The sequence below is a fragment of the Pithys albifrons genome, chromosome 3 (genome assembly GCF_047495875.1).
Source record: "Pithys albifrons albifrons isolate INPA30051 chromosome 3, PitAlb_v1, whole genome shotgun sequence".
NCBI lineage: Eukaryota > Metazoa > Chordata > Aves > Passeriformes > Thamnophilidae > Pithys > Pithys albifrons.
Genome location: NC_092460.1, coordinates 36,680,444 through 36,705,264, shown reverse-complemented (window position 1 = coordinate 36,705,264; position 24,821 = coordinate 36,680,444). Strand labels below are relative to the sequence as shown.

Genomic DNA, 24,821 nt, shown 5'->3' with positions numbered 1-24,821 from the left:
ATGAGACAAGACAAAAGCATTCATAGCTCAAGAGTCACACACTAAACCTTGCTAAAATCTTACAAAACTATTGCACGAACACTATTTTCTCTTTCAGAAAATTAGAAAGAACATCCAGTATAAATAAATTAATTGAGCATTTTTAGGAAGAAAAAAATAAGGTTCTGGTTGTTTTGCTTTAATCCCAGTTTCATAAATTGTCCAGATACTGAATATTTTACACTCTCTTTAAACAGAGCTGAAAAACTCCCCCGCATATCAGTAATGAGAGCTTAATTTGTGTAATTTTACTGTAATTTGACCTAAGAGAGGTCACAATTTTATTCCCTAAATCACTGCCATCTTTAGAAAGTTCAATAGGTAACAATTAAACTGTATAAATTTTACAATTATTATTTTTCTGATCTTTAGTTTTTCATCACAATGGAAGAGTTTGGAAAAAATACAGATGTAATGAAAGAATTTTGTTTATAACATTTCCTACCAAACTGGGAGAAAAACAAAACCAGGCCCAAAATGCTCCTTTGGTTTCGTTATAGTCTATATCCAGCTACAGAAGTCTGATCCCAAATCTACTTTGATTTAGGATTCAGCAGGAAAAAAGTCTATCTGGGATGAGTAGAGGAACACTCTAAGTCTTCAGTCTGAAGCATTATAACACAAATGAGGATACAGGAATATCTCCATCTTTTACAGACTTGAATTGCATGAATTGTGGCAGTTTGGAATAATTTATCTTATTCAAGCAAGGAACATTGGAAAAGAGATAACCAGTGAGATTCCACTTATTTTTAAAAGTAAAAAGTGAGAGCCCAATATGTTGTTTACATACTAATAAGGAAAGTAATCTCTAACACTCCTGTAACTGGAGCAACAGAGCAAACATTAAATAATTTTCACTTTATTTTTTCTAAAGCCTTTCAAGTTTTCAGAGAACATTTTCTATTTAGGGGTTTATTCAGTCCCATTACAGCACCTTAATCTGAATACAGACTCTTACTGCATTGCTTGGACATTACAGAGTGCCTTTAGCTCAGGATAATGATGGGGTCAATTCCACCTCCCCTCCCTCCCCAAATCTACAAAGAGAAGTTTGCTATCCAAATGCATAAGAGTGAGCACTATTTTAGCCAGGACACTTCTCAGTTTGCTCAAAAATCTTGAGCCAGAGGGGTGAGAACATGGCAACTGCAGCCTATGAAGAATTTGGACAGTTCAGCCTCCAGCCAGGATAAGAATTTGAATTCTCAGTTAAAACAGTATTTCTGGCAAGGAACGAACATTTTCTTTTTTTGAATCAATTTAATGATTTTACAGAGACTTACAGAAAAAGAAAAAATCACCTTGATAGAAAAGTAGACAAAAAAATCTACTCAATTGCAAACCAAATGCAAAAATTCCTCTATCACTTTGTATAAAAATATTCTATAACTAATTAATTACATAACAGTGAAACAACATAGGCAAAATATTTTGGTGGTGACATGATGCTTAATTATTTTATAATTATTTAATTATGCCCAAAGAAAAACTGCAGTAAAATATGTCAGTTTTACAAAATATTTCAAACTTATAAAAATTAATAATTTCCATGCTTCGGGTGAGGGGAATAAAGAAGTCAGCAACACAGTCCTCCTTAAAATGTTTGTGCCATTGGACCCCTATTACAGTGAAACCACATTGCACAATGAAAATAATCTGTTCCACTGGGGGAACAAGGAGTTTGCCTCTCCACACTGGATACCTTGGTACTTAGCAGTTCTTTGCCTGACTCATTTGTATAAACATTCCTGTTTTTTATCTATCTCTAGGTGATGTTTTTATACCTCGTTATAAAATTTTAATTGAATTTTTAACTTAAAACAAGTACTGCATGTCAAAGCATGATTTGTTTGTTCAGATCTTGCAAGTAGGAATAAAATCTTCTTGTCATTCTTTCAAAACACCCATTTTTCCTTGTTTTTAAGATACATGATTCTTTACATAGGAGAGAGTAGAACCCAAAACTTAACCCTGAACAGTTACAAAATTCTGCAGCAGCAGTAATTGCAATGGTTTAATGCATTAGGCCAGGACTTGTGCTCTCTATGAGAACAGTTCTCTGCAACACTGGACCAAAAGAGCTCATCAGTGGAAAGCATCTTTAGAAGTACTGGTTCAGGAAGTGGAACTATTTCAGATATGTGAATGAAGGAATCCTTGTCCCTCAGTTCAAGAGCTCAAATGCTTTACTTTTTAAATTTACTTATGAAACAAATCTTTTCTGTATTAAACAAAGATTCCTCAGCAAAGGAAAAATGAGTAAGAAAATTGCGGCTTATCTTAAAAGTCAGCAACCCATAAAAAACTCCAGTTAAGGGCTTATACTAAATACACCTCAACAGTTTGAATCTGAAATAACTCCTTTTGAAACACAAAGTTCTCTGGGAATTGCAGTATTCATCTGCAAAAGGGTAAAACCACATTGAGATCGTATAGTCACTGTCACTGAATCTGGTTCTTCCATTAGCTAGGCAAACAGAAAGGTGTGAAGAAAGCAAAAGAGAAGTAGTGGGTCCAGGGGAAAAAGTTCCCTAGGCAGTCTTCAAACACTCAAGCCAAACTTCTTTCCCTGACAACACTGTGGAACAGACAGGAATGCATGTTCTCCATTCTTTAAAGCACAGATCTTGCTCTCATGGTCAGAGGCTTCCACATAAGTGTGAATAACATGAACATAGGAACATAAAAAGGTGCTTCCTAGCCAATTTATTTTCTTGTCTCCCAGAACAGAAGTATAGAGATTGAATGGGAGGAATTCCTGCAAGATGCCACCCTCTAATTACTCCAACTATCAAAACTAAGATGACTCATTAAAATTGGATGAATACAGTTGGAAGGCTATTTCCTATCTTAATTCTATCTTAATTGTGAGAGCAAATCAATAAAACTTTGGCATCTCCTTTAATTCTGCTGCCTAATTCTCCAAATCAATAATATTAGAAAACAGCTCAGGAACACCAGTCATGAACATACTCTTACCTTCAGTGCCTGCGTGGGCTGTCTGGACAAAGAAAGCTCCCATAAAGCAGCCAGCTCCATTAAAGAGAGCTAAAAAATGCATGGAAATCCCTCTAATTCTTTCAGGCACAAGCCAGAACGAAAGTAAGGCACCTTAGAAAGGAAGGAGATACAGTTGTAGGTTAAAAAAAGAAGAAAAATAAAAGGAAATAAAAAGAAGTAAATGATATCAGAAGATAGATAAGACAGAAAAAAATTTCAAAGCATCTATAATAGAGGATTTCCATATTTTATACAGAGAATATACTTACTGCAGAGGAGCAATCAGACATGTTAGCATCTACCTTATTACCAAAGCATTATCTAAACTGTTCAAATGAATCCATAATAAACCATCACATACAACTATCAGTATTCCACAAGTACACAAAAATCATTCATTCAGACAGTTGCTTTCACCTTTTAAAGCCTCAGGAATAAAGACCAGACAAACATCACCATGATCAGTAAGCAAGAAGAAAACAGATATGACATTTAACTGCAGAACAGAAGGACCTCCTATGCCAGAGCCAATGCCATGCTGCCACTGGTAAATACTTCTGAATGCTAGAGCTCTACATTAACTTGGACAGGTACTTTACTTTACCTTAAAGCTGGACAATGCTCCTCTTCCCCAGAATGCAACCCCCAGACTCCTTGGTACTGACAGGAAGCTGTAGCATTCTGTTGTAGCATGGATGACTATAAATAATCCCACCAGTTGTAATTTGGCTGAAGTAGGTTGCAGTAACAGCAAGACTTTATGATAGCTGTTGTTTTTGAGTAATTTTCACTATGAATAACTTTTGTTTCTTAATTTCATACCTTGAGTCCTCATCCACACTGGTTTTCCAAGCCCCAGTGCCTCCCAAACTGCTTTATTAACTGAGTTTACATGACCTCCAGCTTGAAAAACATGCTGCAGAGGATCCTATTTGGCTGCTGAGTTGCCTGAAGCACTTCTGAACACGAATGACACTCTGCATCACCACCTTTCACCCTTTTTAATCTGGATGTCCAAATGAGAGCCTTGGAAACATATTTTAAAGAAAAAATACCATGGGCAGGGTTTTCTTCTCCATTCACAAAAAGAACAAAAAGCCTGAGGGCAAGAGAAAGCAGCTGAGCCTAGCTGTAGATGCAACAACACAGTCTGAAACATTATACAGCATTCTAGCTAATTTAAATCACCAAGACTAAAAAGGTTTTGGTTATTCCTCTCTTCTAAAAGGAAGAGTGCAAAATATGCATCTTGGCCAATTCAGCTTGGGCAATTGCATCCTCCTTACATAAATTACCCCTGCTGTTTCAGTTGCATACTCTAGTCTTCCCTGCTCCCACTGTGCTCTGGGGAACTATTAAAGAGCTGCTGCTTTTCACCCTGGATTTTATTGTATGTCATTGGTGGGCAAAGCATTCCCAAATATAGCCTTGAACTATCAGTGCTGTTGGCTAAAAAGCAAACACTTCTAAGTGTTTTGAGACACAATGATGATATTCTTGCAACACCTCAGCAAACACTGATTTCTATTAAACCATTGGACTTCAAAGCGTAGTTTCCTAGTTAGAAATTCAGCCTGGCAAAGGTTTGTGAGATCTTACATTCTAACACTGTGAAGGAGAGCAATATCATTGATTTATTTTATTTTTAAAGACCTTGGTGGTATTAAATGCTGATACTATTCTAAGAGATGCTCATGCCACCTGAAGCAAATGGTTATACAAAACTCCTATCCATAGGATAATTAAATTTATTGTATAAACAAAACTCTAAGCATCAGGGACCAAGTCATAGCATGGCTTGACTTGAAAGGAACCTTAAAGATCATCTAGTTGCAATACTTCTGCCATGGGGAAGGACACCTACCTGTTTAGAGCCCTGTCCAACCTGGCCTTTACCACTTCCAGGGATGGGGCAGGCACAACTTCTCTGGGCATTCTGTGCCAGTGCCTCACCATCCCCACAGGAAAGAATTTCTTCCCAACACCTAATCTAACCTGCCCTCAGTCTGAAGACATTTCCCCTTGCCCTGTCACTACATCCCCTTGAAAATAGTCTCTCTCCATCTTTCTTTTAGGATCCCTTCAAATACTGGAATGACACAATTAGGTAACCCTAAAGCCTTCTCTTTTCCAGGTTGAAGAGTCCCAGTAAGAGAGGTGGTAATGAAGATAAAGAGTTCAATGTACCGATTCTAACTTCTCCCAGCAAGGACGTCAGAAATGAGATAACTCCTTTCTTCCCTCTGATTACAAGTGTGAACATTTCTGTCTTCAACTTGGATCATGTACTTTCAGATCAAGTAAATTATTATGATAATTGAATTTGACCTTCTGCATAAGAAAGGCAGTAAAATGTCAGGAAAGGTGAAAAAACTATTTAAGTGTCTAAGCTGTCACTAACATCCACAGAGATCCACTGAATGGTTCCTGAACAGCAATTCAGTTAAAATTGAAGTAGAAACGTGGAGCTCAGTTTAGAAGCCTCAATACAGAGGCTTAGTACTGCCAGATGTGCTTCAGTGAACCTCAGCCATCTGCACAGGGCTGTCTGATACTGTGCAAGACCTGTGGGAAAACCATGCTCTTCTCCAGCAGCAGCTGGGGGCACAGAGAGTGCAAGGAGCCTGCTTGTCCCCATGCAAGGCACTCTACAAATGGGGCCAGACACCTGTGTGTGGGCAAGGGAATGGAGGCCAGTGTCCCCGTCAACTACCCAATAACCTATTTAAGGCACCTACCTTTAGTTATTTCTATATGCAAGTCTCAAGTCTGACTTAGCCCCATTTACTGGAGTTCTTAAATCACACCTCTAACCACAGCTCATAGCAAGACCCTTACTTAATGGGGTAAAGGTGTCTTTTCTTCCTAGGAAATTCTAATCACAACCCTTTAGAGATCTCTTAAAAAAAAAAAGCAAACCTCAAGCAATATGCAGTTTTATTCCTTTTCTAAAGGCTAATGTCATCTTCCACTCACTGGACTTCAGCTGTGTCCCAGTGTGCTAGATTAGAAAGCCTTATTCTATCAGCAATATTCTTCTGATGCTTTTGCATGAGAAGACTGTAAGCAAGTCACCTCCTAACCTTTTTTTTTGTCAAGCTAAACAGAGAAGGTCACAGTTTTCAGTTACACTTAGCCTGTAACCTAGAAACCAAATTACCTGCCTAGAAACCTGTCTCAGTTAAGTACTTCAGAGCTATCAGATGAAGAGGCATTATGAAAGTGCTAAGTATTTAAAAATAGGGAAAATTACCTTTTTAGTGACAGACTGTGACCCACATCTCTCAGTAGTCTTAGAGTATAAGAATGAACCTGAGACACTGAAGTTATTTCCTGCTCTTAAATGAAAAGCTGAACATTTCTGGGGTTGTACTGGAACAAGTGACACTCAACCCATCGAATTAAATGTCTGTAGAGATCAGCTAGTGAATTACTTTTCCTGTGTCTCTAAGTGAATGTTGCTTAGATTAATTTTATAATACTAATTTTTTTTTAAGCTCTGCAAGGTAAAACACTGGTAAGCACTCTGCATGCTTCTCAGAAGAAAATAAACCTTAGACATGCAAAAGTAAATAATGGAAGGTAGAGAAGGTTCAGACTCACAATCAAAAGTATGACTACATACTGTGCTCTGAAAAACCAGAAATACTTATCTCTGGCTCCATGTCACAAGTTAAAGTGTGATGATCTGTGGAGGCATATTCTGATGACTCCTGATTGGAGCACTAACAAGTCTTGCTTTTGCCTACAACAATCTCTAGGTTAGCCTGTCAGTTGAATAGTGTTACCTGCCCAGATGTGCTCTGTGAAAAATATGTAATAATTCTATTTACTGGGTCCAGAAATGAAAAGTGTTGAGCTAAATTGCTTCACCTTCCTTTGACTGTGGCCTTTAAGGTGGTCACAGACTACAACCACAGCTCAGCTATCATGCATTTGCATCCTGTCTCAATAAAATCATCACAGAAGAGTTCAGGTCAGAAGGGACCTCAGGAGCTCATCCAGTCCAGCCCCTGCCTGAAGCGGGTCCAGCTTCAAGGCTAAACAATGGATTGCACACCCCAGGGACTTGACTAGGCTGTGCTACCTTCCAGTTAATCTGGAACAACATCATTGCTCGTCCTGAGTTACAACCAGCAAGAAAAATTATGCTTCTCTGAAACAGGTAAAGCACAGATCTGCTCATTAAGCCCATGGAAGAGAGCCAGGGATAAAATATCAGATGACAGTAACTATTTTTAGGAAGCTGATATAATATTCTGTGAATTAGGACACTCTTGCTTTAGCCTATTAGATTTTACTTACAGGAGGGAGTTACCAAGGCTTCAGCCACTCCAAGGAGGATGTATTGAGGGGCTAAGTGGAAGCAAGGCATGGAGGAGACCAGGAGAACCTCCTCAGAAAGCATCTGCTCCAGCTGAGGGAACTGCTTTCGGTGTATTTCAGAGAAGCCAGCAACCATCACGGAAAGTGCAGCAGATAACTGACCTACAACTGGGTACAGAGCACACAGAGCATTCACCAAGGCTGTCCTTACAGGATTGTCACATGTTCATAATGAAGCAAAGTCCTAAGAAATGCAAAAGTAGCTTCCTGCCCCCACTCCAAAACATTCTTTCTCAACACCTAAACATGAATAAAGAGTTCTTGCCATGTATATACAGCAAAGGAATTCAGCTCAGCATAGAAAGAATGAGAGAGGAAAAACTTTTCTGAAGACCAAAGTCACAAAGAAGAACTTTTTACTTCCTTTAAAGGCTGAGGGAGGTAAGAAAGGAGGAGAGAAAGAAAAGGCCAATGTCCTTCCAGATACCACAAGAGAATGGGTAGGAAAGACTAGCACACATCAGGAAATTCTCTTACTTAAGCAGCAACAAGGTTTTGAAATATACATTTATACTGTAAACTTTAACCATTTGTTTTCTATTTAAAAAGCAGTAGTGCAGGCAGTAGAAATACTAGATTTCTAAGACTGAAGGCCATGGCAGATAGGATAGGAAAAAAGTCAGTTGTGCATATCACACCTTAGGAGATCAAGGATTCCTACATTCTACTCTTTTCCTCCACTAGAGAGTTTCCTTGAACTACTCTCGAAAATTTGTTTGTAGTGCATTTGCTGGACTGTTTAACATTTCAGGATGAGATCAAGTCCCCGACTGGGAAAGTCAATCTTCAGCTTCCTAAGTGTTTATACATAAACTGTGGGATTACAGTTGCCTCCTGTCTTTCTCAGTTTTCTGGAAGCAGTATCACCACATGATCCATAATACACTGGATCACCAACACATTCCAATATCCCACTGCACATCCAGCTCATGGAGTCTCATTGATTTTGACCAAATTTCTGATTTGTCAGCATTTTTAAGTCGTAATGTAAGGACAATTTGGTTTCTTTTAACAGTTTTGGCTCAAATACTTGGACTATGTTTTCCTTTTAAAACTTCCTCTGACTTCATGACTGATACTTGTTACACTTACTGGATTTGGCTTCAACAGTCAAAAGCTTTTGTTCCATACTATAAATACAGCATATATAAACTTTGTGGTTTTGGCTATCAGTACATAAGAGATTGAAAACTCATATAGCTCAGCGGCCTTAGCCTTGTTATGTTTTTGCATGCCTCTGTGTTTCTTCTCTCAGCACCAAACTCTCAGACCCTCCCCCTAGCACAGTTTTTCTGCATTTTCACAGCTTTAAATATCCTCCCCAATGCCTAACCTGAGCCTTGGAAGCCGTTTCACTTTTAAGGCTCCTCTAGTGCTTAACAAGAGCATCAATGAATTATTGCTTGAAAATTGATGACAGGAGGGAATTCAATAGCATTTTCTAGCCAATGTAGCTTGTCAAAGCCAGGTATAAAGCCCTCAAGGAGCTTCTTGTAATCTTCCAAAGCAAGAGTTCTCCTATTGAAAAATTATGTTGATACTAAAGAAACCTAAAGCAGTTCAGTATTACTACACAGTTCTATACTTGAAGCATTTTCCTTACAAAAAGCCAATACATTTCAGAAGAAATACCCTCTGAATGACCAACAATTTTAATTTTTCTTTATATATCAGAGGAAGAAACCAAGACAATTGGAGGCCTGGTTTTCCTAATTCTCTCTTCGGTTCTCTTTAAAACAAACAGCTCAGAATGACCATCTGAGCTTTGGTTTTGTAGTTTTAGTAATATTTTGGGGGTGATTCTAGGACAGGGTTCTTTATATTATCTAAAAACTAAGGTTGTATGGGAATTTCGTGAGTTCTGATGTCACATCCTGGATAATACAGTTTAAAAAGCTTTCCTAGAATTAATACTCATTCAGACTAGAATGCCTTTAGGGAGAATTGGTCATTACTAACTTTCAAATCACCCCAAATAGACATTGGGCTGCAGGCTTGATTTTGTGTACTGTATGGAGAGCTGTACTCCAAACCACTTGTGGATGGAGTAAATCCAAGACTAAGACAATTTTTCAGTATAGTCACGCATTAAGAATATTACAGAAAGAACTTCTATGGCTCAGGTATTTTATCTAGAACCTCGACAGGAGAAACACAATTTTAGTTCGCTACTGAATCTTCTACATTATTGACCAAATGAAGCAGCATAAAATGTAAAACACAAACAACCTTACCTCAACAAACAAAAACTCCACAAACAACCATAAAACCAGAATAACTCTAAGTCTACCAACTACTCATTGTTTCATAAAGAGGTTCAGATACTTAACATATTTGGAACACAATCTGAATTTGTGTTGAGATTTTACTGGTTTTTAGGTTGTACCTAATTTATGAATAAACCAACAATTAGAGAGAAAGTAACAGATTACAGTTTTCATATAGACCGTTCATACAGAACAATCAGTCCAACATTGTCCATGTGGTTCATCCTTGAAAACTGTTATTTTTAACATACATAAAATTTCCAGAAAACTGTTGAAATTTCTTCCACTTTCAAGAGTTGAATTAAAATATAGTTATAGGCTGGCACAACACCAATTGCCTATTTATACTTCCAATTTTGTTCTTGAAAATAATTGTGAACCTAATTAACTGTTGGCAAAAATATTGGCACTTAGAGGTCTACCATACTGGCAGGTGCAGCCATATACTTGAACATCTAAATCCATTGCCTGTACCTTGCAGGTATTTTTATGCCTCAGGTAATTTATTATCTCTAACAGGAGGCTATTTTAATAAATGAAGCAATTAGGAATAAACCACTGCATATATCCTACTGCTGTTCAACATAACAGGACAGAACATTAATACCAACTTGAAATTTCCATAGTTTAAAGGAAAATGATTATCTGAATGTGCTTTTGGTGTTTTAATGCAGACATTATTTTAAAAACTAGGGTAATTGCAACCTGCTGTGTTATATGCTTCTGGTTTGTATAAAACTTAATAACACTCTTAATTAGGCTAATTTAGTCAGATTAATACCTCTGTGTGTGTCAGTACTCACTGTGCTGCCTGCCATGGGGCACTGAATTAATAGCAGCACACTGAGAAAATAGTGGTTTATAAATATTTTCATCTGAGGTTTGTAATGCAAGCTGGAAGATAAAAATGCAGGCAGTTTAATGAGAGTATCTATGAAAGAGAATAGTTTTAAGTGAATACAGAACAGAAGCTACTTTTCTGGTGGTACTACACGTAGCTGACATCAGAAAAGGGTCAGAGAGGATTCCTCCAAATCACTTATGTTCCCTAGAACCTCTTATGTAACATAAGAGGTTTCGGGGTAATTAAAAGCAAAATCAATTAAAAAATCGCATTGGTGTCTACAGAAGGAAGCCCAACCCTCATTAAAGTCACCATCGCTACCAGACTATGAATTTCTCTGAAACAAGGACCAAACTACAACCCTGAAGTTACAATGGTTACTGCTGAAAGCACTGGGACTCCCAAGAGAGAAGACTTCTTTTTACCTCTGTGAGGAAGAGATAACACTTCACCTTTGGAGATGGGTATCTAATAAGGCATGTTTCAGCTAAGGATTTTAATAAGGAAACTTCTAAACACCTGAAAAATTATCCCATACTAGATATTTTAATGAAAATTCTAGTACTGGAGAGGAAAGTTGTACCTCTCCAAGTAACCTTCCACCTGTGAAATGTTCAGCGTTTTCAATGGGAACAGCAGTCTAGTGCTACGCACCTATTTATTTTACATAGCTGTCTGCATGTTTTCTTTTGCTCATCAGTTCTAAAACCAGCTATTGCAGATAGAGAATTAGACTGGATACTTTTATTTCACTTGTGATACAAAAGCAGAGTCTAGAAGAAACCATAGTAATGATAATACGATTTCCCTCTTATGAGCTGCAGTCCTAACAACAGTGCAGTTATAGCATAAAAATACCAGAAAAACAAAACCTTTGTTTGTAACAGAGTTACCAAAATCCAAACTCACCATTTTGAGTAACACACATGTCTTCAATATCAAAAAAAAACCCTAGCTGAAGGATTTTTTCTTTTTCAAAAAAAGACTTTCAATGTGAATTAACTTTCCAAAAGTTAATGGATAAACAAACATATAGAAGATAACCAAGTCAATGTAATTCTCAGGACTAAACAGTTAATACCACTTCTCTCCAATGCTAAGATGACTCCTAGTTATTTGTGAGTCCTCAAAATTTTTTATTGGTCAGAGGCATCTGTCTCTGTCCTACACAAAAGCTATGCATTTTTTTCTTGATTTCTAGTATGTGTTTTCAGGACTTTCTTTTCAATAGTTCCTTTGAACAATATCTACTTCTGAGCATCATCCCCAAATGAGTCCTTCTTAATATTTAGAGCCAGAAATAATTGCATAGGATCATCCATCATACTGAAGTTTCTCTTACAGAAACAGAAAACATACTAAAACTGTAAACACACATGTATTTCATACATACCAATATAAACTGTTGGAGAATATCCAGTGTCCTTGGAACTAAAGAGACACGAGGAGTTAATGCATTCCAATATAGGAACAAGAATCAGTAGGGGCACAATGCTTATCACATTCATTGCTGCAACTGGCAAGACAAATCCACTGAAGTGCAAGTTGGAATTCATGGTTTGGAGATAGTATCCTGAAGGAATCTGTATTGAAGGGTAAAATTCCACTCCATTAGTATACCAGTTATCTTTCATGGATAAGATTTTTACTATATTTGGAGATGTCTCTGACTTTTCCTTCCGAAGTTGTTACATTAAACCAAATAGCTGCAGGCCAAAAGGAATGACCATTCATGAAGAAAGCTTTTCAGGAAGTGGCAATATTGTTCTCTGCCAGAATGAAACATTTTCCTTCTACGACATTTTCTTCTGAGTTTAACAATTCTAAGCAACAGTTGCTGAATTTATTTGATCACCCCTGGTTAAAGCTATTCACCAATATACTAAATGGTTCTGCCTAATCATTTAAGTCACTTTACCCAGGCAGTGTTTAGCAGAACAGAATCTTAAAATAGCAAGATGCAGAGGGATTTAATCCTGGAATAGCAAGGCATAGTGATTTTGAACTTCTGATTGTTTGCTCAAGGTGGGAGTTTTTCTTATGACACTCTTGCCAGCAACTTGTTTTAAAAGCTACGGGGAATGAAAATTTGGCCACAGCATTAGAAACACTTTAATGCAACTGACAGCCATAGTAGATATATAGAGGACTTCCTTTTAATCCTGGGAATTGAAAACCGAAACCAAAAAGAAGGGAATGAGAAACCAACCAATGGCAGTCATCAAGGTATGAGCAATTAAGTAGATTTGTAAGACTCCTTCACTACAAAAGCAAATAATTCCTTCTGCTTTTGTGAGGCTCTACAGAAGATCTGTTGCGTTTATTAAAAAAATAAAAATCCCAATGGCTTCTACCAGCAGATTTTTCAGTGTTTTTGATTGAGGTTTTTTCAATTTCATGTGCAGCAGGAACCCATAATCCACTCTATTAAGGGAAACTCCAGCTTGAGCAACTCACAGAGTACTGTCGTGACAGAGATTGATATAGAACTGGTTTCTTTACTCTGTGTTTTTAGGGACTTCTGGATTCCTGCAGCATTCTGCACAGCTCTTCAATATGACTGGTAATTTCAAACCCAGGTAGACTATTACTGCTTTATAGCTGTCTGAAAATGAATGTATAGTTAGTAACTGAGCTCATGTAGGGTTTCTCATCAATGGTTATAGTTAACCCTACTCACCAGGAGTCAATTCAGTGCTAAAGAATTATTTAAATGCTAGATCTTAATAAAAATATGAAAACACCTACATTCCACCTCCAAAAGAAGATATAAATTGTAAAAGGGAGAATAAATAGTAACAGAACTATACAAGTTTAGAACTGAGCCAAATGTTGTTGGTTTCTTTTTTTCCAATGTCTATTGCTAGTAAGAACTGACTGCTTAATAGAAATTAAAATATCATCAACATGAATCACAGGCACTGAAAGCTGTTAATAATATGAAGAAAATGCTATTAATCTTAACAAAAAAGATACCGATCTATCACTTAGTCTGAGAAAAAGACTTAAATTTATAGGAAATTCTGATAAAGGAGTAAGTAGATTCTTTCAGCAGTGGAAATACTTCTATATTTTCTAGATAAATACCTAATTATTATAAACGTGATTAATGATAACTGGTTAATTTTCATCTGGTCACTAATGCATAACTTCTGTCATACATGTGTGTTTGTTGTTTTGGTAGGGTTCTTTTGTTTGGTTGGGGTTTTGTTGGGGTTTTTTGGTTTTGTTTGCTTGGGATTTTTTGAGACTTTGTAGTGAGTGGGGAGGGAAGAGGAGAAAGGATGAGGTAGATGGATGGGAATGCAGGATGATGGCAAGAGCAAGTGTCAGTAAAGCAGTAAATGCTACATATTTGTAAGCATTTCCTTACGCAGCATTTTAACAGCAATAAGTTAAAGTGAATTTCTGAGCCAGCTCATAAACTTGTTATTCCAATTGCCAAAGGGTAAGCTACCTCAAACTCCTGCTTAGCCAGGATCATCCAGACAGAAATGAATCTGAAGGAATCATGTCAGCTTAAGTAGCTTCTTGACACATTTACATTTATATAACATACACACACACAGAAGTGAAAAGAACCACATAGCCTGACCAAGGGGCTGTGAAAGGATTGCTTCTTTCCACAAATGGAAAACCACCCACTTCCACTGTAGCTACAACAGCCACATAATCCTGTCAAAACAGTAGAAGAAATATGCAACCAAACCAGAAAATAAAATACTCTGCCTCTTCCCAAAAGTGAGTGAACATTGAAAAAGTGGGAAAATTACATTTTTCAAAAATAATACCAAGCATGAGTCTGTGTTCATAACTGCAACATGGCAGCATGAGAGCACAGGACTCTAGCACAAGATATTTCAATCAGTAGAGGTTCATAAAATGGAATAACAAGCAGTCATACAAGCTCCTTAATGAGTCTTGATCAAGTAAATTTTCATTATTTGATAAGACTAGAGGTTATAAGAAGGTAATTCTTAGGTAATTAAAACTATTCTGCGAGGTTGGTCAGCTAATAAAGCAAGACTTAGGAAAAACACGCCTAGAGAAATCGCAGCAAACACATGTCACAGCCTATTTCAAGACTTTTGCTTAAAGTTGTGTACCCACCTGCATAATGCATGTTCTGTAGAGAATTTGGAAAGTGAACAATGGGAAGAGCCTGGCAAGTGACTTTGTGCTTTCCACCTGAATCTCACTGTACTGACCACCATGGTTTTCCTTGGCATGATCCAGCCAGTTTGTCACACCTTCGCTGAAGTAGCGATATCGCACACAGCACGTTTTCAGTGCACTAGTAATTACACCAAAGGTCGTCAGCAGGGAACTGTCTGCAAACAATCAGAGACAATAGATGTTGGTATGGTTTTATCTGCTGCCAAAAGAAACAAGACAAGACAAAACACATCTGGAGGAAAATACAACCTGATATATTCACCTTTATGTTTTTTTAGAGAGGAGATAGGTAGTATGAGTCTGGATTTGTTTCAAAACATTCTTTTTTGGACCCAGTTGGTTCACAAACTAATTGTTACAAAAGCAATCCTGTCAAACATCCACAGAGAAGAGTGCCTTTTGCTACCAGTTATCTAGCACACCACAATTTGTTACTCATTGAGCAAGCAAAGCATTAATTTCCTTTGTTTTTTCTTTCAATTTATTGAATGTTATTAGTTTTCATTTCAAGACAGTAATGTAATATTGCATATCTGCTGAAGTCCAGCAGCATTGAGAGGGCAGTAGTGAATTGAGAAGGAAAAGTATTTCAAAGAACAGTTGATGAAATAAGAGAATTCTCACGGATGACTTTCAAAGCCAGAAATATTATCTCAGGACTTCCATGTAGCATGCTGGGACAGAAGAGAAGCTTCCAATTCAGTACTTGGCATATTAAAAACTTGCTCACTTGGTTACTGGCTTTCAGAATTGCTATCTTGTTTGTCATACTCAGAGGAAATAGAAGTAAAATGAGGACAAACATGTTAGCTTCAGGCTTGGGAGTGCAGATTAATTTACCTTTGGCAAGTTGCCATACATGCAAATAAGGGTTATGGCACTTCTCTACTTTTCTGAGTGCTGCAGCACTACAATAAGTTGGGTATCTATAACTAAATACTTTCCAAAAGTTATGGCGAACTAAAATTGCAGAGAGAAAATGTCTCCTTGCTATCTCTGATACAGAAATTATTTTCTAGAAATATCCATTGACACCTACTGGAAGCACTTGCTCTAGAGAACTAAAGGCATCTTATTAGATGAATTAATATGTAAAACTCCCTGGCTGTTTAGTATTAACTTGTAGACTGTAGCGACTATGGAATAAGAACTGAAATAGCGCATCAAAGCCTGCAAACACAGAGAGTTGGTACCACTTTTATTGTTCTGTATGACTGTACTAGGCCACTATTCTTATCACTCACTGTAAACCATGTTTAAGATCTTGGACTATTTTAAGACATAATCTGAAGATAACAAGAAAAAAATCTGCAGACATCAGAGTTACTTGACTAAGAAGCAAATCAGAAAACAAGTGGGACTTTGGGCTCTTCTCAAAGCAGAGTTAGTTCCAGAAGCAAATAAAAGATAATAGAAAACTTTATATCAGCTCAGTTCATTGACAGAGCTTGCAATTAAAGGTTTTAGGTCAGAGAAATGATAATATTTTGCTTTGCCCTACACTAGAGTGTAGACATTCACAAAAAAAAAAGAAATAAAAAGCAATAAGGTGGTGTTACTGCTCCACCAGAGTTTGAGTCCAGTCAGGTTTGAAATGAGTACATGTAAAGAATAACCCACGACAAGACCAGCAAACAGTTCAACAAAGAAGCAAGGCTGTGTCCTGGTTCATCTGACCTAGTCTTGAAGGTGATTGTGGCCATCTCCTGTTCTTTGGAATGAAAAGTGCTGGGCAGACTTTTCTTTCTTGCTCTCACTAAAAAAAAGAGACTAACATAGACAAGAAAATCTGACATTTCCCTGCCTTTCCAAATGGATCACCTGGGGCCCCCCTTAGCCTATTTTCAGTCAACTATCTCAGAAACATTATTTTGTATGAGACAAAACAGACAAATACATTATTTAGCTGTGTTTCTCTGCATGAAATTCCAGCAGACTGTAAGAGCTAGTAAACGAGGAAGATAAAGCTGCTTGAAGTTGTAGTTCAAAAAGCAACTTCAATGGTACATAAATGTAATTATTATCATTAGGATTTTGTCAATGATATAGTCAAAATAAGGATGTCATCCCTTCTTTATCAGAAAATAAGTAAATCCCACAGAACTCCATAGTGGTGAATTCTGCAGATCAAAAATCTGATCGGCTTGTAGGATACATGTTTAAAAGCATAAATATTTATCTCATAGTGTATATTGTACATTGTGCACATTGTGTAGCTAAACATCATACAGTCCATGCTTTTATTTTAAAGTTTTCCACCTGTATAGATATTAAATTGCAACTTTCAGAAAATTATTTACCTTCTCCTTTATACTTCAGCCCTTCAATCTTATACTCTTACTTTCACCTTAATCTAATTATGTATATCTGTGCAACTTCAATTCAATAAAAAGCCCACATTGCACCCTAGATGGTAGACAGATTTTTTTTCCTCATCTCTGTTCACCTACCAGTCCTCAAAATTATATCAGTGGGAAGAAATGCAAACAAAGTCCATGCTTGATAGCTAAACATAACTGAATGCAGGATCCATTTGAAGAATTACCTTAAGATAAAAACAGCAGCAAATATAAAAATCATTTAAGGTCACTTATAGATTTGGATTACAGTTATAAAAAGTTTCCAATTTCATCACCTCACTGGACAATACAAATCTTTTATTTTGAGTATGGAGATAAAAAATTTTGCAGATATTAGTGTAGAGATTGTCATTCTGCAAAAACTTGGAAGATATATGATCATTCAAACAACAGCAATTTATGTTATTTCTCTTTGTAGAATTAAACTTCACCCTTCATGGCTAGGCTTCACAAATGAAGATTGGGGAAGGGCTCTACCCATGTGGGTGTGTCCTTTGAGCCTGCACAATGGATTTTTTTTGTTTTTTTTTTTTTCCAGGTGAGGCACAGCATGTATGAAACTGGCCCCACCCTTTGCACCTAGGGTTCATCTACCACGGCCTAATTAAATGATAAATTACAGATTTAGTCCATATTAAATTGCTCAGTTTAGGACTGCACTAAATGTTTTTACCCTCTCAGGTTGTAAAACTGTAGTGAGCCTCAGTCTCTCCCTAACAAGCTAGCTAATTTGGTGGTAGTTATTGCTTACTTCAGCTGCATATTATCACAAGGGTTTGGGAATGCATTTCTTTAGCTCAATTTGTTTAGAATAAACCTCTCTAGTGTTGTCCTCACTATGATATTCCCAAACACTTTATGCATTCATTCTCTCACTGCTAATATATTTTAGATTATACTTAACAAAAACACTGAAGTAATAACTTGCTTTCATTTTCTGGCTTCTTCTGGAAGAAGAACAAGAAAGTGTAGCCATTTACAGCCTTTCTCAAGTTACCTGGGCTCCTCTTATGTTTCTGGGCTTGATCAATTGAGAGGGACAGTGTCTATCAATGGATTTTGTAGAGCTCAGGTATCAACTGGTGAGGCCACAGAAGTGTAAGAACTTCTTCTGTATTAAAATATGTGCACAGTTTGTACAAGAACCATTTAAAACTATTCAATATTTCTAATTACTTTCAAATGAGTAAAATCCTTGAAGTTGTATAAGCAAGCATGTTGAAATAACAATAAGTACTAGAAGTTCTTCAAGATGGACATTATAAAATTACTTTGCTACTACTACATCTTCCTGTTTAGCTGACTAACCACACTGTTTGATTGCCCAGCTGAGAGGTCAGGAGCAGCAACAGAACACATTTAGCATAGGAACCAACTCTGCTTCACCTGACCAAAACACACTTGGGCACAGGCTGAACCAAACATGACAAAATCAATTCCACCAGCAGCATGGATACAACATTTCTTCCTGCACAGGCAAATTCTTCGACACGTGCCTTGACATGCCAGAACACATACATAAGTTTACCACAGACTGCTCCCCACTATTAAAGCTCAACCAGAATCTCCAGGTCTATTTTTACAGATAATAGATATTTTTCACTTTACAAAAAGATGTTGTAGACCTAAACCTCAAGAACCTCCAATCCAACAAAGGAGTGTTACGGAAGAACTCATTTAGATATGCAAGTTGAATAATTCTGAGATATTTCCTAAGTTACCTCTTACCTGTTTTGGGTTTGTAAATCATTTCACCTCGCACCATGTGAATTGTGATCATAGCCATAAGCCCAGACACAAATGGGATAAGGAAACCAAGGTTCCGGGCCACAGACTGCTGGATGTAAGAAATGCTGACAAAGACAACTGCTGAATTTAAGTTAACCAGCCAATAAAACCTAGTACACAGACACAAGAGAGAGAAGAGTAGAGAGGCTGAATAATATAAGGCCTTTACAGAAGATTAAAACATCAAATTGAAGGCATGGTTAAGTGTAGTAAGCATGGACAACATCAGTACCAGGGACATACTGACACAGCAATTAAAACAGAATTTCACTTGAATGTCTCAGCTCCAAGAGGCATATGATTACAGTAAGGCAGTAGAGCTGAACAAATTATCAGTCTAGTACTGCAAATATTCTTGTGGGTGACACTAATTAAATACATCAACATTTAACATTTACACATTGAATATCTGGTAGCATAAGTTTCGTGTATGAAATATCATCAAATCATATGCTTTAAGCTAAGAGAGAAATGTCTTAATGCCATCACCCTTTGGTTAAAAAAATATTAAATGTTAAGAAATATTAAAATTTGATTTATCAGTCATTAGTTTCAAGGCTCAGCTTGAGCTTCTGTTGGCTTCTGAAAATATCTTAAGGAGGTTCCCCATTACAGTTTTCTATGAGACTGTCTTTGGCAGTAAAGGTGCTTCCCAAGCAAGTGCTGAACCTCTCCTAACCACAGAACATATTAAAAAAAAATCACACACTTTTGGAAGCAGATGGCATACAACTAGTGATAGGCCTACTGCAGTTCAGAACCCCTGAAAATAGCACAATAAAATTCTTTAAGGAATTAGGAGGGTAGCAAAAAAAATTCAGTCATTCAGCAATTTTTACTTTAAACTTAACTTTAGCTTGAAGACTTAACCTTTGAAATTTTAATTTCAGAATTTTAACTTTGACTGAACATTCAAATTCCAAGTTATCCATGAAGATGTGTATTGTTCTTGTGTGGCAAGCAGGCAGACAACCAGGCTGGCTTCTGAGAGAGGCTATCAGAAGATTTCCCTATGTCCAACAGAGCCAATGCCAGACAGTTCCAAGATGGACATGCCACTGGCCAAGGCTGAGCTCATCAGCATTTTATTTTCTCTCCCCTGCCCAGCTAGAGGAGGGGAGCAATAGAGCAGCATTAGTGGGCACCTGGCATCCATCCAGGGTCAACCCACCACAAGATGACAACTTCATTTTAAACAAAGAAAAGGGATCAATAGTGGAGTAGCACTGCCTCCATATAGCAAAGATTACAGTTTGTAAGCAACTGCAGGAAGAAATTCCTTTACCTTTCCTGGAACCTTAGCAAAATGGTTTCACTTAAAGGTGAAATATAGACAGATACATAATCATACAGCTTATTACATATTGCTTGAGGAAGCAAAGCTTGGTTTCTGATTCAGCACTGCTTCTGCCTCATACATGCTATTTGAACTTGAGTCTTTATGTTTCCTAATTCATCTAGAATTATCTTCTCAATGATTTAAGAAAAAGCACTTTGGAATTATATTACTCTATGATGATGATATGGAGTCATTTTTTACATAACCATGTTGACTCCTGTTCAACTAAAGCTTTAAAAAGATAGTTACACAACTGGTTCAGTTAGAACTTGTACAGACATCTTGAATCAATTCCTAACTGACATTTTTAAAGTTATAAGTTTCAGTGGCTGTTTTTCAAACTTTCTGAAGAAGTGGGCCTGAGCTACCGGAAGTCCTCACACTCCTCATGACTCTAAAATTGTTTGACTGGAAGTAGAAGCGTCCAAAGAAAACCCTTGAGTACAGGAGAGCACTTTTGTCCTTTACCACTGTAAGACTGAAGCACAAAGTTCCTGTCCCCTCACAGAAATGAGAAACAAAAAAAAAAAACCAACCCAGTGTGTTTAGCAATCCCTACGGCCCAAACAACAAACTAACCTCAACACACATACCAGAATTTTGGGATGTGCTCATATAATACAGACAGCAGCAGATGGAACCTACACAAACAGAACACACATCTGGCTAGTTCTTGTATCACAGCTATCCAATACTGCAATATTTGGGCCTGCATTACATAAAGTGTCTCAGAGATCCCACTAGGACATAGTGGGTTTAGTTAGATACATCAAACTAAATTTGATGTCCAGCTCTGTAGGGAACAGCTCCTTCCTGGAGCTTTAGCATTCTGAGGTCTCCTCACATGAGAGCCAAATGCCAGCTGGGAGGTTCATGTCAATAATGGAGTCCAGACACAAACCTAAATGTTATTGTGACAAGCCACATAAACCTAACAATCTTGTTATAACACTTTACAGAAGTGTATTCATTGTAATAACTTTAAAGTAGCAGCATCCAGGTGACTCTTATTGAAAAGTATTGTTTATGTTTATACAGGATTAAAAATGTTTTTACTTAATGTAACAATTGAGATGAAATGGCTGAATGAAACAAGCTGAGATCATGAGAAATACATGAAAATATTTTAAAATGAACCACTCAGATTAATTCTGAAGACTCAGTAAATTTCTCATCACCTGAAATATTATTTGCTTTTATTTTTTGGGCCTGCATAACTCTCACAAATTAATTTTTAATTCATTCAAACTCAGGCCCAGATATCCCACGTATAGACCAGAATCCAAGCTATATTTTTCTGTACTACAGCTTTTTACGAGGAGGTCAATTTTTCAGAATCATTACACAATTCTTTGCAAAAATAAGATGGAGGAAAAAATCCCAGAGGGGTAGAACAACATTTTAAGAAGTCAAACTAAAGTGTGTTCAGGATAATGTCTGAAACTGATCTGCAATATATGGAATGAAAAAGAAAGACAGAAGGTGGAAAATACTACTGGGTCACGTTCTCTGCATTTGTTTTTACAGCAGATCTGTATGACAAAATACAACTTTGCTAACTCTCACCCCGAGTCTAGATTGTACTCTTTGCTGTCATTCTCTGCTCCCATAGAGAGAACGTATTTCTTCTGCTGCAAAAATATTACTAGTCCATAACCTTGACCTTAGAAATGCAGAAGGCTTTAGGGAAATTTAGGCCAGGTCCTTTCTTCACTTAGCATTGGTATATTCTGTTTATTTAGAAAGTCAGAGCCATGGTACATACTAGGGGTTAGAACCAGGTCCTAGACTGGCAAACCACCTACCAAGAGAAAAAAGCCTACCGAGAAAAAGTGATGATATTCTGAGACAATTAATGAGATTAAGAATGAAACCCCCATTTTTAAAAACTTAATATTGCACTCCAACAGCCTCTCCTTGCATGCCCCTGCAAAAATTATTAAATTTTTTTTTAATTGCACATGTTCCTTTCTTGATATTTCCAAAGTTCCAAGAACTGGCCCGCTTAGATTCCCCCAAGGAACTTTTTGTTCACATTATATCTCCTTTGTAATCAACACTGAAAAATGTCACTTTGATTAAACACAATTCTGAATAGCTAAGACCACAGTACAATAAATTCTCCAGAGCTATTCTTCAGAACAACTGATTGCTCTCCAGTTTTAATCCCCCAGAGTCTTATTTAATCAAAATGATGTTGCTAATTAAGGATTAAAACTCAGAATAGAGTAAAAAGGAAGGATTTTTTTTTCTCTTCTCTCCTATGGGCAGGTCAAGGAGGGAGAATCTGCTCTAAGGAACTAAACGGTCTCATCCATCTTTGGTAAAGCTACCTTATTCACTGAAGTTTGGATTTAATTCAAAACTCTTTGATACTAACATAATTGGAGGAAAAAAGAATAGCCAGAAAAGCCATTCCCAAAGGAAGAGAGATCTGATTCACTGAGATCTTCATTGATTCTTCAGCATTGCATTGTTAATATGGAAATGTGCTCAGTTTTTATTTTAATAACCATGCATGTAAAGTAGAGGAAAGGTGGCAGTTTAGGGCTTTTTTTTTACCCTGCCTTAAAGTGGGGAGATGGAGGTTCCCACTGCAACTTTCTCACTAGACAATTGAACCAGAAAGTATAGGACTCTGTATAGGGCTACACAAGTAGTAAAGAAAGGCAAACAAATCGCCAAAAATTACCTCCCTGATCCACTGACAAAGAAATAGTTAATGTGAAAATAAACAAACACCACCATTAAGAGCAATTTTTCTTAAAGAATTAATATTAAAACCAAACGACAAATGCCAAGGGGTTTACCTGATGCCAGAACTTCCCAGCGACAGAGCTGAAACAACACAGCAGCTCCCTAGCACTGAGCTTAGCAATTACAGACTACCAGCAACCCCTACTTTCAGCAAGCCAGCAGGCTCTACTGCTGCCTCTCATGGCTAACAATCTAGTCTGATATAAATTGGAACATATAATTGAATTTTGCCACTGTTAGTTAGGCAGCAACAGCAAAACATCCTACAGGGATAGCCACATTAAAGGCAGAAAACCAAATGGAATGTATTGTTCCAACTAAACTATTAAGTCTTTCAGTATTTGGGCAAATCATTTAATCCTGAATATTCTGACCACATATTTATGTAAGAGGCCAAAATAGACTATCATCTAGTAGCAAAAGAAAGAAGTTATGAAAAGTTTTAACTGAAACACTCAAACTCTTCCAAAATCTAAAAGTTTTCAAGTTAAAAACAAAGCATGAAACCCACTATCCATAAAATCTATCTTGTAGGTCACCAGTGAATTTCAAGGCAATGCTCTATCATTCCCAACAGATATTTAGCCAACATTACATTACCAACCAGTTGAAAAATGAAAGAAGTTCCTTTGGTCCACAGTCCTCAAGGCTGTATGCACTTAGTGGACAAACTATAGCTCTTATGCCTCCTATTCCCAGGCTAGCTGTGAGTAGTGCAAAGTAGAAGACAATTTTCTGCTCCCTTTTGGTTAGTGTGTTCAAAATATGTCGTCTGTCGATGTAAATGTCTTCAAAGGGGAATGACACAACTGGTAATAGTGCTGTGCCTGGAATGGAAAGAAAATTGTTGTTTGAAATGAATTAAAATCAGATGAATCAGACACATACTTTTTAAGCAGGTATGTTGAAAAGACAGATGGAAAAATCAGAGATACACAACAGAAGAGTGCAAAGAGGGAGAGTCATAATTCTGTAGACAGGAGGAACCTTTCTGGATATTGCCATATAAAGTAACGTAAGACCACCGTGGGCCTCCAAAAACCCAAACTTTCTCTGAAATGCTTATAAGGATTCAGATTCTTCTATGAATTGAACCATTAGTTAACAAAAAAAAAAAAAACACAAAAAAACCAAACCCAAACCACTCCATGGTGGAGTGCAGTCTTTTGTACTATAAACCTCAGAACTGTAAAGGCAATCATAATTTAACATATATATTCTCAAAACTTTTGCAGAAATTTTTCTTTTCATTTTTTCTGCTGCATCTTCATAGAAAACACATGATTTTAGAAACTTTACCTATAGGACCACTGCCATGAATTGCATTTGCCACCTCTAGTCTGTAAAGCAAGTTTTTCTGATTTAATCAGCTACAGATTTTTCAAGTTGTAATGGGACACCAAACTTAAAATATATTGATGTGTCAACAACATCAACATTAGCCACTACTAAGACTGCTCATCAAACTGTAACCCATCAGGAATGTCTCATGATCTACATCCAACAAAAAATTGTTCTGTCTAAAACAACATCCAAATGCATCAAATTCTGTTTGTGCCACTGGTCTTCTACTTCAAGATATGGACTGCAAGGACATGTGGCAGAAGGAAATTTAAACCAGAATCCCAGGGAGAAACAGTGGAACATTATAGTAATCATTTTCCCAGGCTGCTTGCATACTGGTTTTGCAATCAGCTTAAGAACATTTCAGGAATTACCCTTTTTTTTTTACTTGTTTTGTTGCATGTCTAAATCACAACAGGGCTGGCTAATGTAGAAATCAGGCTTGCCTATGCTCAGCAACTTGGTTTAAGTTGGCAGAGTAACCACCTGCTGTGATATGCACTTAATTTGAACAGTGT

The 24,821-nt window shown here is 37.1% G+C and overlaps 1 protein-coding gene across 4 annotated transcripts in view; it reads right to left on the bottom strand.

Moving 5' to 3' along the window:
* Positions 1 to 24,821, bottom strand: part of SLC15A5 (solute carrier family 15 member 5) — a 33,284-nt gene that overhangs the window by 7,321 nt on the left and 1,142 nt on the right. Inside the window, exons 2-7 of one of the 4 annotated variants that reach the window (XM_071551375.1) lie at positions 23,564 to 23,786; positions 18,804 to 18,973; positions 14,650 to 14,870; positions 11,933 to 12,122; positions 7,348 to 7,536; positions 3,022 to 3,153 (exon numbers count right to left, since the gene is read on the bottom strand). In XM_071551375.1, the coding sequence (XP_071407476.1) occupies positions 3,022 to 3,153; positions 7,348 to 7,536; positions 11,933 to 12,122; positions 14,650 to 14,870; positions 18,804 to 18,973; positions 23,564 to 23,786 (1,125 nt within the window). The remainder of the gene's footprint in view (positions 1 to 3,021; positions 3,154 to 7,347; positions 7,537 to 11,932; positions 12,123 to 14,649; positions 14,871 to 18,803; positions 18,974 to 23,563; positions 23,787 to 24,821) is intronic. The other 3 variants (XM_071551376.1, XM_071551377.1, XM_071551378.1) reach the window with 3 other exon arrangements.